The sequence below is a fragment of the Equus caballus genome, chromosome 8 (genome assembly GCF_041296265.1).
Source record: "Equus caballus isolate H_3958 breed thoroughbred chromosome 8, TB-T2T, whole genome shotgun sequence".
Taxonomy (NCBI): domain Eukaryota; kingdom Metazoa; phylum Chordata; class Mammalia; order Perissodactyla; family Equidae; genus Equus; species Equus caballus.
This window is the reverse complement of record NC_091691.1, coordinates 87371568-87388832: the sequence shown is the minus strand read 5'-3', so window position 1 is coordinate 87388832 and position 17265 is coordinate 87371568. Positions and strand designations below refer to the sequence as shown.

At 46.1% G+C, this 17265-nt stretch overlaps 1 protein-coding gene across 25 annotated transcripts in view; it reads right to left on the bottom strand.

Moving 5' to 3' along the window:
- Window positions 1-14045, bottom strand: part of ZCCHC2 (zinc finger CCHC-type containing 2) — a 58524-nt gene extending 44479 nt beyond the window's left edge. For 9 of the 25 annotated variants that reach the window (XR_011441566.1, XR_011441567.1, XR_011441568.1 and 6 more), the window contains exons 1-2: window positions 13064-14044; window positions 1081-1192 (exon numbers count right to left, since the gene is read on the bottom strand). Coding sequence is in view for 4 of the 25 variants with exons in the window: in XM_070275807.1 (XP_070131908.1) it covers window positions 1081-1192; window positions 13064-14005 (1054 nt within the window). In the remaining 21 variants the exon portion in view is untranslated. Of the gene's footprint in view, window positions 1-1080; window positions 1193-13063 lie in introns of all 25 variants that reach the window. The other 16 variants (XR_011441581.1, XR_011441582.1, XR_011441583.1 and 13 more) reach the window with 3 other exon arrangements.
- Between the last annotated feature and the right edge of the window lie 3220 nt (window positions 14046-17265).

The following is a 17265-nucleotide window of genomic DNA, read 5'->3' as shown; positions in this document are numbered from 1 at the left end:
CAGAATCAAGATGAGTCAGACAACAGAGCATGTGGTGAGGAATGGCCAATAACGGGAGACCCTCCAACCCTCATAAATTAAAACTGAAAAGTATGGATTACATACATTTGTTTAAAAATTAAGAATATAAGAAAAATCATGTAGAGCACCACTTTACAGCTACTCATTAGCATTTGGATGTAGTCTTCATGTACTTCTAAAGTATTTTTATTAAAAAAAAAAAAAAGACCTTCACTGTAAAACCAAACTCTGCTTTACTCATATGTTGAGTGAGCCTGGTTGAAGTAGTCTATGATTCAAATAGTTTAGTAGTCTTGAACAGAAGTGGTTAACTATGTGAACTTTTTTTTAAACATTAAACATCCATACATACTTTTCCTCTGTGAGGAAAAACATTATTACACAAAAAAGATTATTATTGGGACTAAAGGAAACCAAAAAAACATCAATTCAAAGCTGTTATAACTGAGTGTGATGCTCACTGTACATCCTTCACTATTATTTCAAGGCTGCCAAGGTGGCAGTCTACATTTTCCATTTCAGTTTTTCGCTCAACATAAGTTAATGTGTAAGTTAATGTGTAAATGCTACGAGAATATCTCAATTCATTTCTTTTCAGATGCTAATGTCCTTTCATTCCCTGATCCCAGCCCTCTTGAAAACTGCATTATTGCAGGAAGCATGGACTTCTAAGACATTTCGTGACTCTCTTGCAGTGAACATCTTTAAGATTTATTTTTCCAGTAGACGCTGAGCACATTCTACATGTAAATCACTATATACTAAATATTCTGGGAATATGTTTAGGTCTTTGCCCTCCAGAAGTATGCCACCAGATTTAAGACAACTGGCTGCAAGGCAGAATCAAGTAAGCACGCACTAAGATGGGCCAAGCACTACAGAGCCAGACCCCAGACGCTGACTCAAAGAAGTGGGAGGACCAGCATGTGAGGTAAACCTAGGACCTCGAGGATTTCTCTACTCCAAAAAGGAGAGAGCAGAGTTAGAGGTAACTAACACAAATAGCACTCTGTAATCTTTCCATGTACAGATGCTTTAAGTTCACAAAAAAAAGCATACCTTCTCGCTGGGTTCTATGAGGTGCCACAGTAAGTCCGTCATGAAGTATTGGGGCTTGTTCTATTAAACTGGCCTCGTTACTTTGCAGGTAATCACCATGAGCAGAGTCATTCTGGATGAGAAAGAGGGGCATGTGTTAATCTACACCATAGACTAAGAATAGTAAATTCTATAAAAATAAACCAGATTGAAGTTTTATACTTTTAATAGCAATCACTTTGATAGGAATTTTTAGAGATCAAATAGGTGATTATACATTAAGGGAAGAAAGGTGCAAAGTGTCAGAGCAGTAAGGAAAAGGAGAAGTATTAATATTTATCATCATTTAACAGTAATATTCTATCAATTGTTTACTGATCCAGTTTTCTTGAGACATAATGCATGTTACTATTCAGAATTGCCAATGATGTTAATTCTATATAAAAGCGAACCACAATCGAAGGAACACATATAAAAGACGGTTCCCTTCATGCTAAGCATTTGCATTTTTTACATCAATTATTATGGAATTTTTATTCATTACTTAGTTTTAGTGACAGTCTAATAAGACGCTCTGTTAGGAAAGTTTTACAAAAGGTATCAATTCATGCCAAATCTTTCTAAACAACGTGTATGGACAGGAGTTTACTATTAACGTTAAACCATCTAATATCAACTGTGTGCTCTAAATCTAACTGGGTTTGCTCTGCCGATCAGTATCATTAGTGAACTGGAGTGAGTTTTACTCCTAGGAGAACTGCTGCGTGGAGTAAAAAAGAGCATGCTAATCTTACACACAGCTCTCCAGAATTCAAGCACTGTCACATACATATTGTTGCTCTAACACACTGGTTAAGCCAAAAAATAAAAGAGCTTTATAACAGTTCTTTATCACAACTCACACCTATCCCCCTTCACGTTCATACTCTCAAAAAACTACTGAGATCAAAATCACCTCAGTTTCAAGAACCAGTTACAATTTTGCAAATCTGCAATAAATAATATACATTAATTTTTTTAAATTGCGCAAAGACATGAAGCAAACAGTGGACTCTAAACTTCCCAAGAATCCTAATTTAAAATATTTTGCTCTGCTGTCTAATCACGCATCCTGGCCTGACAATGAGTACGGGTCGCCCGCTGACAGCTCTATTTTTGGGAATAAAGCATCACATCAGATTCTCTTGGAAGCTAAGCTTCAGCCTTATAGTTTGTCTTCCTCTAGAAACTCGAAGAAATAAAGGTTGTCTACATAAACCACCTCATGAGAAAGAGGGCACAGACCTCTTAAGTCAACATCCAACTTCTGAAACATTTAGCATGATGGCATTCACCAATTTTCAGTATTACTGATCAAAAAAAGGTAGACAGAGGAATTCTTCTAACAATAACAAAATCACGTGTATTCTAACCGAGACCATAGAATCACTCACTACAAAAGACCTAAAGTTCATCAAGCCATGAAATATCTACTAATGAAGTTTTCTCCACGCCCCCCACCAAGCCTCAGCATGTAGCAGTGGTATAAAATCATTTAGACTAAGTTGAGAAACCATTTATAAAATTTAAAATTTAATAAAAACTTAATCTAATGCCGCATGTGCTACAGAGATCAGAATCACGGAATTTACTAGTTCCAACAGTGAATGGTTGTCGGTTGTGCTGTCTCCTGTTTTCACACGTCAAATATGCTTTTCTTTACTTTGAGTAGGGGAATGGTGCCATAAAAATCTGAGAGTAAGGGTTTAATGATATCTTACAGAGAGGAATTACACCCACTTTCTCTATTAAAAGTTCAGATTCCCATGAAAATGCAATACAGATGACATGCCAGAATTGGCATTTTACGAAGACTAGTTAAACGAAAGTGTTAGGACCAAATGAAAAGTGGAGAATTTTTCTCTGCTTGGATTAAGAGGGTTGAGGGTCATAAGAAGCTTTGCAGCCTGGGACTCTTGGAACTCTTGCTCTTGGAGTTCTGAGCCACCACGTAAGAAGTGCAATTCCCCTGAGGCTGCCGCGCTAGAGAGACCAGCTCCGAACCTGCATGATACGGATTTCTGCGATGATCGTGGACTCACTTCCTATGTAACTTATTGTTTAGTTTAACTAGAAATAGAGGTATAAGGTGATTCAGCAAGACGAGTGTGGCAGAATTAACCGTCTTAAAGCATGGGTAAATGCACTCTAGCTACTGAACATGGAGGAAGGGCCAAACAATTTGCTGAATCTGCATATACTCTTCTGCCATCACAGCCCACAGACCAGATCTGACCATAGCAAAGCAGCGTCGCAAGTTGTTCTTAATGTGACATTTATGAACAGTGGTTATCTGTGCAGAGTAGGGGTGGACTGGAACTGGGTGGGTGGAACAAGATGGGCGAGGGAAACTCATGCCTATAACCTTCTATGTATTTGGGGGAACTCTGTGAATTTATTACAAATTAAAAATCATTAAAATTGTCTGTGTCTTTTCTAGAGAACTGAACTTGTACGATGCACACTTAGGGAAGATCTGGCAAAAGAATGCTGACACAGAAGCCTACGGGGGAGGAGCAGAGTGGAGAATGAAAGAGAAGTGAGGGCAGCACTTTTTACCCAAGAACTGGCCTTGATGTTTTCCTTGTAAAACTCCCCTCATGTTTATGCTATTTCAACCTGAATAGCGTCATCTGTAGTTGGCAGGTGGACTGTGAAAAATATAAATGGTATTGGACCACAAAACTACAAAGGTATAGAATAACGCACAGGGGTAGTGGTAACGGATTCCCAGGCTAGACCAAAGCTGGGGACCCCCTTTTTAGCATCAGCATCTGTGTTTCTTTCACCAACTTTTTGCTCTCCTATCACAGAAGGGAAAAGATCTCTTCTTTTACCCCAGAACTAGACATTGAACCAGAAATTGCTACCTCCCTGGGGTAGCAGGCCCCAAATCTTTAAATCCCCACTTTGCCAGGATGTTCTCGGGTGAGGTGAAATGAACACACCCACCAACATGAGTACAAGAGGATCTAGAGAGGGTGTGCCTCTCCTTCACAGCTGCACCCCAGAGGAGATGAGAGCTAGGGGACACAAGGTGTCCCTGGCAGAAGTGAGCCCTGGGCTCAGAAGCTTAACAGGCAGTGGCACTGCAGCCACTTCTGGCTCCTGCAGCAGAGTCACCACCATCACCCCAGCGGAGGAAACGTTCCTGGAACCATGTAGAAATTGAAATGTATAGAGTTTAAGAAGGATCCTTGACAGTAAGTGATTTACAGGCTGCTGAATATTCACGTTGGGAAACACTGCATTAGGACTCGTGTTCAATGCCACCTGCAAGAACAGGCACCTTCCCCAAACTAACAAAACCACTTAATGCTACCCTCTCAACAGGCAACCTCTGTAAGTACAATGACCTCTTTCTCGAGGAAGTGCTCCACAAACACTACAGCATTTTGGCTCACATGTGACCAAGTTGCCCCTTCCAAACCCACTAGTGAATTTCAATCATTTGATACCCAAAACAAAAATCAATTATACTACAGGAAAGTTATGTTTCTTAACTATCCCTATTTATGCATTCCTAACAAGAAATATAAAAATTCCACAACTCTTATAGATTGCTCACTCAGTGACCAAAGTAAGTTTTTAACTTTCTGATCACAAGCAAGTTACGCCCTCAACTCTGCATCTGACTCCCACTGCCTCTCAAGCAAATCATAAAATGGAGATCACCACTAGACAACTACAGATAACTACCCAAACAATAAGAAAATAGTCTGTAATTTACGACTTTCCAGTCTATCAAAACATCACCCATAGGTTTGCCCCAATTTATGCACCCCCCACAGACAAAAGCTTAGTTAACTTAGGGAGAACAAATGGTCGGATATGAAAGAGTAATTAACAATCACAACTATTCAGCATTCACTCATTGAAGATTCAGTTCAAATCTATACTGTTTCATGGCTTTGTAGTTAAAGAAACAGTTTCTATTATTATTTCCAAAGCAATTGTGCCTATACGATACAGCTGTAACTATTTTTATAAAGTAGCTGATAAGTATAATTCAATACAAGACCAAAAAAAAAAATCACTGCCTGATGCACTTTGTCTTAAAGCAATTTATCATACTGGTATTTGTCAAAGCTATATCTGAAAAGCCTAAGCATAGGAAATTTTGACTGAGTACGTATGACACTATATGCAACACTGACAAAAAATGATATATCATGCCTGAGGCTTGGGGAACTTGAAATCTAGGAGAGAAAGTCAATTTTTAGGTTACATAATTCAGACTCATAAGAGGAGTGCCAAAATCATAACACAGAATATGCGTGCTACTGGAATTCAGATGTGGCAAAGAATCTTATTAGAAGCCCACCATAAGGACAATTCCAGAGAACATCATCCAGAAGTGATGGCACAAACCAGGCTTGAATGAAAGGTAAGTATGAAAAAGAGTAGAAGAAGAGAATTTTGAGTCCAAAGACCTACTAGTGGCCAGGCTCCATCAGTCACTGCGAGAAAAAAAAGACATGAGTAAATATTGCTTTAGGAAGATGTATCTGGCAGCGGGATCTGCCGGTAAGAGGTAGGAAGGCCGAAAACAGGGGAATCAGTTAGGAGACTACTATAAAAGTTTAGGCATAAAGTCCCTAAAGAGAATGGTGTCAGCAAGGATGAGGAAAGGGTGGATTCAAGATATGAAGGGAGGAGAGGATGAAGCAAATCAGAGTCACTCCAAGTATAACGGTACCATTGAGAGACCTGGATGAGACTGCAAGATTTTTTTTCTAAATCAACGATGCATTGTTTTCATAGTTATTAGGTTTACAGTGACAGCGGACATCTCAGGGAGACTCACAACAGGCATGTGCACACAAATTTGCAGTGGCTGCCACCACTGCAACCTGCTGACAACTTACTCCTTTCACATGACCTTCAAGACCCTCTGTAATCCACCCCATCACCTCTTCAAACTTCTGTTATTTCTGTTCATCTACTGCAACCATACTGCGCTATTCACTCTTTAAACAACTGATATAGAGATTGACTGATATATATATGTCTCATTTACCAAGCATGTTCATATATATCATGTTCATCTTCACAGCAGCTATACGCAATAAATGTCAATATTCTTATTTTATACTGAGCAGTCTGAAACTTGGAAAGACTACATAACTTGCCAAAGTGACCTTTTCAAAACCTAAATCTGACCTCAAATAATTATTTCTTGAATGAACACAAAACACTTCTAATGAGCTAAGACATTTAAAAGGGAATTAAAGGCCAAAAGTTCCCTGGAGCATAGGAAGAACAGAAGGAAATGGACTACCAAGCGCTCAGCAGCTCTGCCACCTGTAACATCAACACCCCATCAGGCACTTCCCTTCTAGAGTGACTGTTTACACAGACTGACGAAGGAGGCTTTTGTGACAAAGCTTTCTCTGTGAGTAAAAGGAGTGCTGTTCCACACAGTCCTCCATAATGAAAAAGAGAGTCAGTAAAAGGGAAGCTCAGTCTGCTCTGAGGGTAGCGCAGGCCTTCTTGCTGCTCTTTAAAAAAAAAAAAATTAGCTTAATATTTCTCAAGGAAGGACAAAAATATTAAATAAGCTTAAAAATTAGACAATTTAACAGCTTCTATAAAAAAGACATAAAAATGTTCCTTAATTATCCATGGATTCCAGTCTGCTCTGAACTAATGAAAAATTATGTAACGAAATTGCAAAATAGCTTTATAGAATAGTGTTCTAGCTAAATGTGAAAACTGGATAAAGATCTAAGTAGATTATAGCTGCACGGGAGTCAACGATAATCCAAATTCAAAATATGTGTTTTCTCCATTCCCATCCTCAAATCCAACATGGGGAGAATACGTATCTTAACGATTTGTGACCCAGAGAAATGCTTCCTTTGGGCTTATTTTATCTGCAGCATATCAGATCTTTACAATGTAAGCATTAACAAAAATAACTGCCCCAAATAAACCTGTCTCAAATAATACCTTTTCAATTACCTGTCCTTCCTGGACATCAATCAATTTAGAGTTATGGTAATAGAGGACAATATAGAAAATACTATATCATATGGATTTTTATTAAGTGAAAAAAAAAAGAAAACTCATTCCTGAAAACAACTGACACAACAATCTGGATGGCTGCAGCTTAGTGGAAAAGAAAAATGCACTGAGCATCATTCTCAGAGAATTTGTTTTCAAGACAGTATGTGAATTATTTTACATCTTATCTCAATTCAATCATCGGGACTTCAAAAGGAAGTTATTATCCCCATTTTACAGATAAGACTGAGACTTAGGGATTTACGTGGCCTGGTTAATATCAAAGAGCTAGTGACAGAGCTGGCATTTAAGCCTCCAAAGCCTAGGGCTCTACTAAACATGGCTATCACTCTTCAAGGCCTGTGAGCGCCTCTACAGCACATTTCCTGTCCTCAACCCCACAAAAAGTAGTAAAAAAAACCTGTGTTTATATATATATAGTGTATATATATATAATGTATATATGAAAACTGTGTGTATGTATACACACGTATATATACGACATTAGTTAGAGGAAAGGAACTTGCTTCCTCTCCATCTCCACCACCCCCTGCTGCTACTGAGGTATAAGAAAACCACTGCACAGAAAAATCTAAGAAACTGAGGGGGATCCCCAATAGCTCCCATTTGCTACTAAATAATCACGAGTTAACTGTGATACTCTAAAAGCGTTTTCCAAAAGGTATTTATAAGTGAACTGCTCTTATTCTTTGCTGCAGCCAAACCAACCTAAAATTTCCCGTAAGAGACATGGCTAAGTCTGCTCCCCACTCTCAATTTGCGCGATGCTGTACGGACTCCTGTACCACCACCTTCCAAACAAGGCTTAACTTTTACCTATAATTGCTAACATTTATTGAAGAGCGTGTGCCAGGCATCATTCTACAAGCACTTGTTCATTTAATCCTAACGAAAGCACTGTTATAATCGCTCCCTTAGGGGAGAGGGAAAGCCTTCTCAGACAGCGCCCACTGCTACAGTGATACTAGGCACTGTAAAATCTCCTAGCAGTGACCAATTAAGTAAATAAAGGTATTTATTACCTGTGAGCATTAGAATTCTTTTTTTTTTAGATTGGTGCCTGAGCTAACATCTGTTGCCAATATTCTTTTTTTTCTCCCTAAAGCCTCCCAGTACATAGTTGCATACTCCAATTGTAGGTCCCTCTGGTTGTGCCATGTGGGATGTCGCCTCAGCATAGGCTGATGAGCGGTACCACGTCGGCTCCCGGGATCTAAACCGGCGAAACCCTGGGCCACCAAAACAGAGTGCGCAAACTTAACCACTGGGCCATGGGGTCGGGCCCTAGAATTCTTTTTCAAAGTCAGTTTTAGAAAGCATTTTTTTAGTACCTACTACAATGACAGGTGAAATCTTGACAACTAACCTCTCCCTTCTCATCGTAGGTCAGTTTTCTTACTAGGGTTCTGGTTGCCACACACATATTCCAGTTATCTTAGAGTAGGAGCATTTATGTTAAAACTCTCTGAAAAGAGCTTTCTTTTTCAGGCCCCAATATTACCAATACATTATCTGTATCATCATAACGAGTTGAGGTACTTGCTCCGTCAAGTACAATATAGCTAATTAACCTATGCTCTGAGAAACTAACAGTTTTGCAAAGTTTTCTTTTCCAGTAACCTCATTAACTTCTGCCAAGTAAATGACCCATGGCCACTTAATTTTCATGAGTTCAAATACGTTCGTTTCATAAGCTCAAATAACAGTAAGACACAGGATGATCATGTGTCTTACTATCAAAAGTTTTCCGTTTCTATCCTTAATTCAAACATTAGTACTACGTGCCAAGTAACTGCATTTTGAGGATACTGAAAACACAATCTCCAAAGAACCATGCCAGACCAACATTATTAACCACTAACCACTACCAAGATAAGACAGTCTATGGATTTCAGGCTTTCTTCATCTTTGTGTTGCTAACTGGGGGTAAAATCTCCAAAATTAGAATTTCCATTTTCATGAACAGTTAAAGATGTCTTTAGGCATTCAAAGAGAGGAAGCTTGGCTGCCTTTCCTCTTTCCAATGAAAAAGCAACATGACTATCATCTTCCAAAATACTTATGCAGTTTTTTGTTGCCAGTGCTAACACATCGTTTATAGTTAGGGTTCCTAACAAGAAGGGACCCATTTTTAAAACCCAGTCGTTTCACTTATGCCATATACGCAGTCTGTAACTTTCTTAACACATAACTACACCAATCACCCAAATTTCCTAGGACACTGCTAATGATGAGTATTTTCACTACTGCCCATTGGCTTATTTGTTGCACTTTATGCAAGTGACCGACTACCCAGAGCAGTTGTGAAGAACACGACCTTCACGCACAAGTCTCCAAAAAAAGTAAGGCCAACATTTAAGTTGTAATCCAATGTAACATTTCTTCTACAATCATCCAAATCACAGAGGAAAACCCTAAAAATGTTACTGTTAAAAATATGGTTGTTTGGGGCCTGCCTGTGGCTTAGTGGTCGAGTTCCATGTGCTCTGCTTCGTGGGTCAGGGTTCAGATCCCAGGCACAGACCTACACCACTCCTCAGCCATGCTGTGGCAGCAACCCACATATAAAATAGAGGAAGATTGGCACAGATGTCAGCTCAGAGCTAGTCTTTCTCAAAAAAAAAAAAAAAAAATTTAAGGTATACAGTTGTTTAATCTTCCCCCATTTTTCTAAAATGACCTAGTAAGTACATTCCAGTGGCAAGTTTAGGGACTTGTCACCTCAACCATTAACACTATAACCATGATATGTCACAAACCGTTGCTGGGCCTGGTCAACCTGAAAGCATATGTAATTAATTCAAAATTTGCATTAAAGCACATGTTCTCCCTGTAGACGTTATTAATATTTGCTTGCTTATTTTAAACAGAAGCTACTGCACATTAGGTACTGGATACAAGTTTTCAAAGAGCCAAGAACACTATCCTGGGCTAGTATACTCTTATTCTAACGGAAAAGAAAATTAAAAGATTAGTTCTACTTTATCCACTTAGCATAGATGACATTCAGACAGTAGTAAGAAACAGAATGGGGACGGTTGGGTGGCAGAGCAGTTAAGTTCAAGTGCTCCGCTTCCCTGCCCGGGTTCACAGGTTCGGATCCTGGGCATGGACCTATGCGCTGCTCATCACTCTACGCTGTGGCGTGTCCCACACACACAAAATAGAAGACGACTGCCATAGATGATAGCTCCGCGACAATCTTCCTCAAGCAAAAGGAGGAAGAATGGCAATGGATTTTAGCTCAGGTCCAATCTTCCTTACCAAAAAAAGAAATAGAATGATTCCCAAGCAATTAAAGTTACCTACACAGATCTAAAAGGTTCCTTTCGGGGCAATAAAGGGCTGCCACACGAATTTCCCCTCAAGGTCCCCAGGGTACATCATCCTAGTGGTTCTCCGCTCGCCTACCCACCTCCGCCCAGCCGAGGCCTAGGGGAGGCCCCCGCAAAGGCGCGGCCGTCCTCAGCCCGCCCCCCAGGGGGCGGGGCCGGCGCGCCAGTCATGTGGGCAGCGCGCGGCCGCCATCTTGCAGGGCGGGGGAGGGGAGAAGCCCCGCGGGGCGGGACCCCGTGGCCCTGTGCTGGTCCGCGGCTACGCCAGACCACCGGGCCGTCAGGCGCGAGACAGGCGCGAGATGCGGGCGCCTCCCTCCACACTCAGTGGGCCCTCCATCCGCCGGAGCGCAGCGGCGGCAAAGGCCGGGGAACAGCTGGGTTGGACTGCAGTGAATCGGGGTTGAAATCGATCCACTCCCGTCTGCAGCCTCCGGAGTGACAGTCTGGGAGCAACAAAATCCTGGAAACGGAAATGTCTTCCAGGCCAGAGCATGCCACAGCTGGGGGACCCAGAGTCCGGGCTAATAAGCAAAAGATGCGGGATTGTAACAATGTAATTCGACAAATGATTTGTTAGGATAACCCTAAACAACTACTGGAGAAAAAAGTTCAGCACCCCACCAGTGTCTAGAAATAGGCTTCAGCGTCACCTGTAGTACGTATATCCCCTATGATTTATTCCCCCACGTCAACTGATGGCCCCAGCCCAGGGCACTGCCTGAGAAGTAATGATGTGCTGAAATTAATGGCAGGATGCCCAGCCTCACTTCGTCCACTCCTCCCAGCACTCACTGGTTGGCAGAAAAGGCCACACACTGCAGTCAAAATAAAAATCTCATTACGCTGGTTTGCACGCATCTCTCCCCTTCCTCTAGTCGGCTTCCAACACTCGCATTATAAGCAAAATTTAGAGGAGAAAGAAGACTCGCAGCAGTTAAAAATCAGAAATCGGTTACCCTTGATAGAACATGAATGGAATGAATATAAACTGTTCCACTGTGGGTCATTTCCACTATACCTACAATCAAAGGTTATCTTTACAATATGTATTAGAAGAAATTTTTAAAAATAAGATATACAAATACGTATTCCTCCTGAGTTCAGGCTTTTTTCTATCAATTTCACGGCAGTCGCATAAGGACTTTTTGGAATTGAGCAGGCTGAGGAGTGGAAAGGGCTTTTACCATCAGTTGACAGAACTGCAAGCTAGTAGTAAACGCTGGAAGATAAAATTTCAAGCTCACCAAGAAAATACTGGGTATTAGCATTACTACATGAGTTTGATAACGTGCTAAAATGTGAGTTAGTCTCTTCATAGAAGCCTAGTTTTAAAAGGAGGGGCTCAGCCTAGATGATCGCTAAATCCCTTCCAGCTCCCAAATTCCTTGATTGTATGGCTACTGAGTCTACAAAGCCGTTAGAGACATACAATACCCAGTTTTAGTCCTAGGGTATTGAATAACAACAGATACGTAAGTTGAATTAACTTTCAAGCAAGGAGGGAAAGAAAATCCCCTTTGCCAATATATCATCCTGGAAATCACCTCAATTGAAAAGCATGGCATCCAAATTAATACCTTTTAAGTAACTGTGAACCAGGAAAATAAACTCTTCTCGCACGTAGGTTTGCTCTAACTGAAACCTGCTCCCCTCTCCTCCCTTAACTTGTCACGCTCAAGGACTTTATATTGGGCCTAAGTTATTATTAAACTGCTTTCATGGCTTTATAAAAACTTCATCTGCGACAAGCGACTCGTCTAGATTCTCGTCTCCTACACTTTAGTGTTTAATAACGTTTTAGAAAAAGACATTTATGCCTATACTAAAAGCCCAACAAATATCTCCAGATCCAAACGTGTAGGCACGACTCCAGCCCGTTAGAAAGCAGGTTATGCCAGAGATAAACGGCATAACCAGCGCGTCCCAGGAGAGGTTTCTTTACGCCAACAACCTGCGCTACTACTCAATTTGAGTCAATTCGCAGATCTCCACATCAGATTTCTTTTGGAAACATCAAGGTCCCTGAGCAGGAGCCAAAAAACCCCTACGACCCCTTTTAACTCAGGCACACGCTGAGGAAAAAACCCAAAGCCCCTTTGTGCCAAAGACAGGGGCAGCCTGGCGGGAGCGCACCTTAGTACACCTCCCCCAGGGGCAAGGCAGAGCTTTAAAACGTGTCACCGGAGCGCCACAAGCCACGCCAAGGAAAGCACTGCCCGGGGCCAGCCTGCGGCTCCCACCCCGGCTCCTCCAGCGCTTCGCCTTTCCCAGCGCCCAGGGCCCGAGAGATGCTCAAAGCCAAAAATGTCCCGAGACCCTTCATCCGAGAAGGGGACCGCGGCTGAGAGGTCCATGTTTTCCGTGGCAACTCCGGCACGGAAGAGACTTCTAGAGCATTCTGTTATGGCGGGTGCCTCTGTGTGCACGGGGTGGGGGGAGGAGGGAGTGGAACCGAGCGGCCCAGCAAAACGATTAGTAGGACGCGGCTGGGAGCCGGGGGTGGGGACTCCGAGCCACCTGCGCCGGTGAGGCTCGGCCAACGGGTGTCCGAGAGCCAAGCCAGGAGGGCGGCCGGGCGGCGACCGGCCCGCGAGCCTTACCTGGGCCCCGGGGCCGGCGAAGTTGCACGGCTCCACCTCCGCCTCCTCGGAGCCCCCGCGCAGCGCGGCGCGGAGCCGCTCCAGGTGCTCCCGCAGGGTGACCCGCTGGTGGAAGGAGAACGCCGGGTGCAGCGAGGCCATGGTGAAGAGCAGCAGCAGTTCCTCCTGGGCCGTGGAGCCCAGCCCGCCGCCCGGCCGGAGCTCAGCGCCGCCGCCTTCCGGGCCGGAGCCGTCCTTCTCGGCGTCCTCCTCGCCGTCCTCGCCGCGCTCGCCGGGCTCGTCCTCCGCGCCGCCCCGCGAGCCCTCGCCCCGGGCCGCGCGCAGGCTCTTGAGCACCGAGTCCACCTGGGGCAGGAGGCGGTGCAGGCGGCCGGCGGCCTCGCGGTTCTCCGAGCCCAGCAGCGCCAGGTAGACGATGAGGCGCGAGCGCACAGCCGGCTCTCGGAAGTCGGCCAGCGGCCCCGGGTCCGAGAGGCCGTTGGCCTTGGCCTCCGAGTCGCGCAGGTAGTGGTAGTCCTTGCGCGCCAGGTCCTCCAGGCACGAGCCGAGGAAGCGCAGCTCCAGCGGGTTGCACAGGTCCAGCAGCCCGCACATGAACTCCAGGCGCTGCGCAGAGCCCAGCACTAGCCCGAACCACTCGTACACCCGCTCCTGCTCGCGCAGCGCCGCCCCGGGCCCGCCGCCGCCGCCGCCCGGCATGCCCGCCCCCGCCGCCGCTCCGCCAGCAACAGGCGGCCCGAGCCCCCGGGGCGGCGGCGGCGGCGGCGGCGGCTGGGGGCCCCGCGGCGGGCCCGCGGGCGGCGGCGGCGGCGGGGGGCGGCAGTCGCGGCGGCGGCGCGGCGGCGCCTTCGCGCCCGGCCGCGCGTCCGCCTCAGGCTCCTCCGCCTCGGGCGGCGGCTCCGCGGGGTGCGTCGGCTTCAGCGGCAGCTTCATCCTCAGCATCCTCGGCTAAGGCGGCGCGGACATGCGAGCGGGGGCGGGCGGGAGGGGCCGGGCGGGGGGCGGGGGCCGAGGCGGCGGCGCAGCCGTCAGGAGCGAGGCCCCTCCATGCCGCCGGGGGAGGGCCGGGGCCAGGGGCGGGTCTCGGCCGGCGAAGGGGGCGGTGGCCGGCCGCCTGGGTCGCTGGCGTAGTCTTCCCCGGCCGGAGGCGGGGCGTGCCCGCGGCGGCTCCTCCCCCTGGGCGCCGCGCCGGCTCGGGGAACCCGGGTGCGGGTGGGAGCAAGCGAGCGAGCGCGTCCTCCTTCCCCCTGCCTCTCTCCTGTCGTCCGCACTGGGCTGGGGCGGCGGCGCCTGAGCGCTTCCCTCGCGAGCCGGGGCGGACGGAGCGGAGAAGAGGAGGAGCGGCCGGGCTGGGCGGAGACGCTTGCGGGCTCCGCGCAGGCACTTAGCCAATCAGCCGCCCGAGCCGACGGTTGCGTAGCTCTCCCCGCCCCCAGGGGCCGCCTCTCTCCGAGAAGCCACGCCCAACTGCTATTCGGCCACCTCCCTCTCGGCGGCTTCCGCGCGGTCCTAAAGTCTCGGCGATCGTGGCGGGAGGGAGGAGGAGGGTGGGACTGTGGGGCGGCAGCTAGGTGTGCCAGAGCGCGGCGAAGCCCGCCTGAGAGGAGGGAAGTGGGGGATTTCACCTTTTCCGAGGGCTGAGGGCCAGCTTTTGACTACTGACTCCGCTGCGGCGCCTCCTCGCGTGGGCCGCCGCCCGGTTCCGTTGGCGGCCGCACTGAACGCGTCCGGGGAGCGGGGGGTTCCTTGGAAGTGGGCGCGCCAACCCTAGCTGAGCTCCTTCTCCCTCCGCAGCTGGCCGACTTTCCGGAGTCGGCAGTGGGATCATTCCCCCTCCCCAACTTTACCAGGATCGCTTGTGTTGACTCAGTCTCTGTGTTGCGGATCGGGGAACTGGGTCTGGAGGAGGGTTGTGGCCGTGGTTGGGGCCCGGACGCCTCCATCCCGGGCGAGCGCCCACGCCGAGCGCCGGCGGCGCCGTGCGGAGCTGGGGACACGCGGCCCCGGGGCGCAGAGGCCGCTCGACCCCGGGGAGCGCCACGGCCTCTCGGCCGACGGGGACGCGCCGGTGGGGACGCCCCTGTCCTAACGGCTGTCGCTGGTCTCTAACGCTCTTTGGAAATTATTTCCACGACAGTTTAGCGAAAGCCCCCCAAAGCCTCCATCTTTGTGGAGTCATTTTATTTGCTAAGTAACGTTTCTGTGCTTAACACTAACATTTTGAATCTTCCTGCCGATATGAATTCCCTGTTTAATAAGCTACCACCTTGACTGGCTTTCAACTTCTCTTTTTCTTTTTTGGTTTTGTTACATTTTTAAGGTGTGAAGACCTCCAAAATGTCGCTTTTTTTAGCAATATAGTCCAGATTTTTAAAACTCAGCTGGATCTTTTGAGGGTTAAAAAAAGGTGGGGTTTAAAAAAAATCCTAATGTTTTAAATTAACAAGTGCTACTACTACAGCTATACAGGAGTATGTAAATAAAAATAAGAATCACATTGTAACTCGTTCGGAAAATGGTGGGACATCTGTTGGGAGACCTTGTTCTGAACCCTCTTTATCTCACAACTTTATGCCCTAAGAAGCTAATTTATAATTCAGTAAAAGGCTGAACTGAAGCCTAAATCAGTTTCAGGGGAGACAGAATTATTTTCAACACATTTGAGATTGGCAAAATATATGAAAGCCATTCTTTCATGTAACTTGCTGTTTCCTTGTATTCTTTGGGTGTAATGTAGACATTACAATCAGGAGAAAACTTTGCAAGGACTTTTGTTAACAATCCTTGCCCCTTTTTGCTGTCAACCTCAACTGCCCTAGAATCTTCTACCCTATCTCATCTCTTGTTCCCACATTTCTAAAGCTTACAGTGAAATACATTAGGCAACCATTAGCGACATTAATCTTGCCAGGTGTTCACAGGTCCGGAGTGAGTCACCTGTCTACATGGGGATATTGTGTAGTAAGCTAATACTTAACCTCTGAGCTGATTTTTACATGTGACCCAGGCAAAAGGTCTTTACATTTTCTTTGGCGAAAAGAAGTCATTTGGTATGAACTCGCCACATTACTTGATCCATAAATTTTACGTCAGAATTCAGATTTGTAATCAATAATGATGACTTTTGTCCTTCTATCTTTGGTCAATATTAGAAAATGCAGTGATCAAAGCTTCTACACATACATGACATATATGCTATGATTTAATGAGTCTAGTTATCATCCATCAGTTGGCCAGTTTCCTGTTTCTCCCCCCGGTGCCTTCTTTCAGAGCCTCTCTCCATTCCACACCTCACTAGACCAGGCCTCCACTTTTTCCCACCCTATTGTAAGTGAAGGGGAACACGTTCAGTGAGAGTGCTGCACTACTGCAGTGCTTCTCAGAGAGGGGCCCAGATGGAAAGCCCAGGATGAGGTGAGGGTGTGTTTAGTTGGCAACAACTACCCAGATGATTCTTTTTTTTTTTTTTGAGGAAGATTAGCCCTGAGCTAACTACTGCCAATCTTGTTCTTTTTGCTGAGGAAGACTGGCCCTGAACTAACATCCATGCCCATCTTCCTCTATTTTATACGTGGGACGCCTACCACAGCATGGCTTTTTGCCAGGCGGTGCCATGTCCGTACCCGGGCTGCCGAGAAGCAGAACGTGCGAACTTAACTGCTGCACCACCGGGCCAGCCCCCTACCCAGATGATTCTAATAAGATAACCTAGGAAGGTATTCCTTCCACTGGGTCTACCTGTTGAGAACACCTGCTCTGGTATTTTATATATTCCCTGTATAATCATTCAGATGGGCCAGATAGTGTTACCGTGGTGATGGTGGGTGTATGTTTGTATACAAATCTTTCATAGAGGGATATATCCCGTAAAAGACATCTTTTTTGTTTGTTTGTTTGTTTTTTGGAGGAAGATTAGCCCTCAGCTAACTACTGCCAGTCCTCCTCTTTTTGCTGAGGAAGCCTGGCTCTGAGCTAACATCCGTGCCCATCTTCCTCTAGTTTATACGTGGGACGCCTACCACAGCATGGCTGCCAAGCAGTGCCATGTCCGCACCCGGGATCCGAACCAGCGAACCCCGGGCCGCCGAGAAGCGGAACATGCGAACTTAACCGCTGCGCCACCGGGCCGGCCCCCTGTAAAAGACATCTTTAAGGACACAAAGTGCAGTTGTCTCTTGTCCCCATATGGTGTTTAATACGTA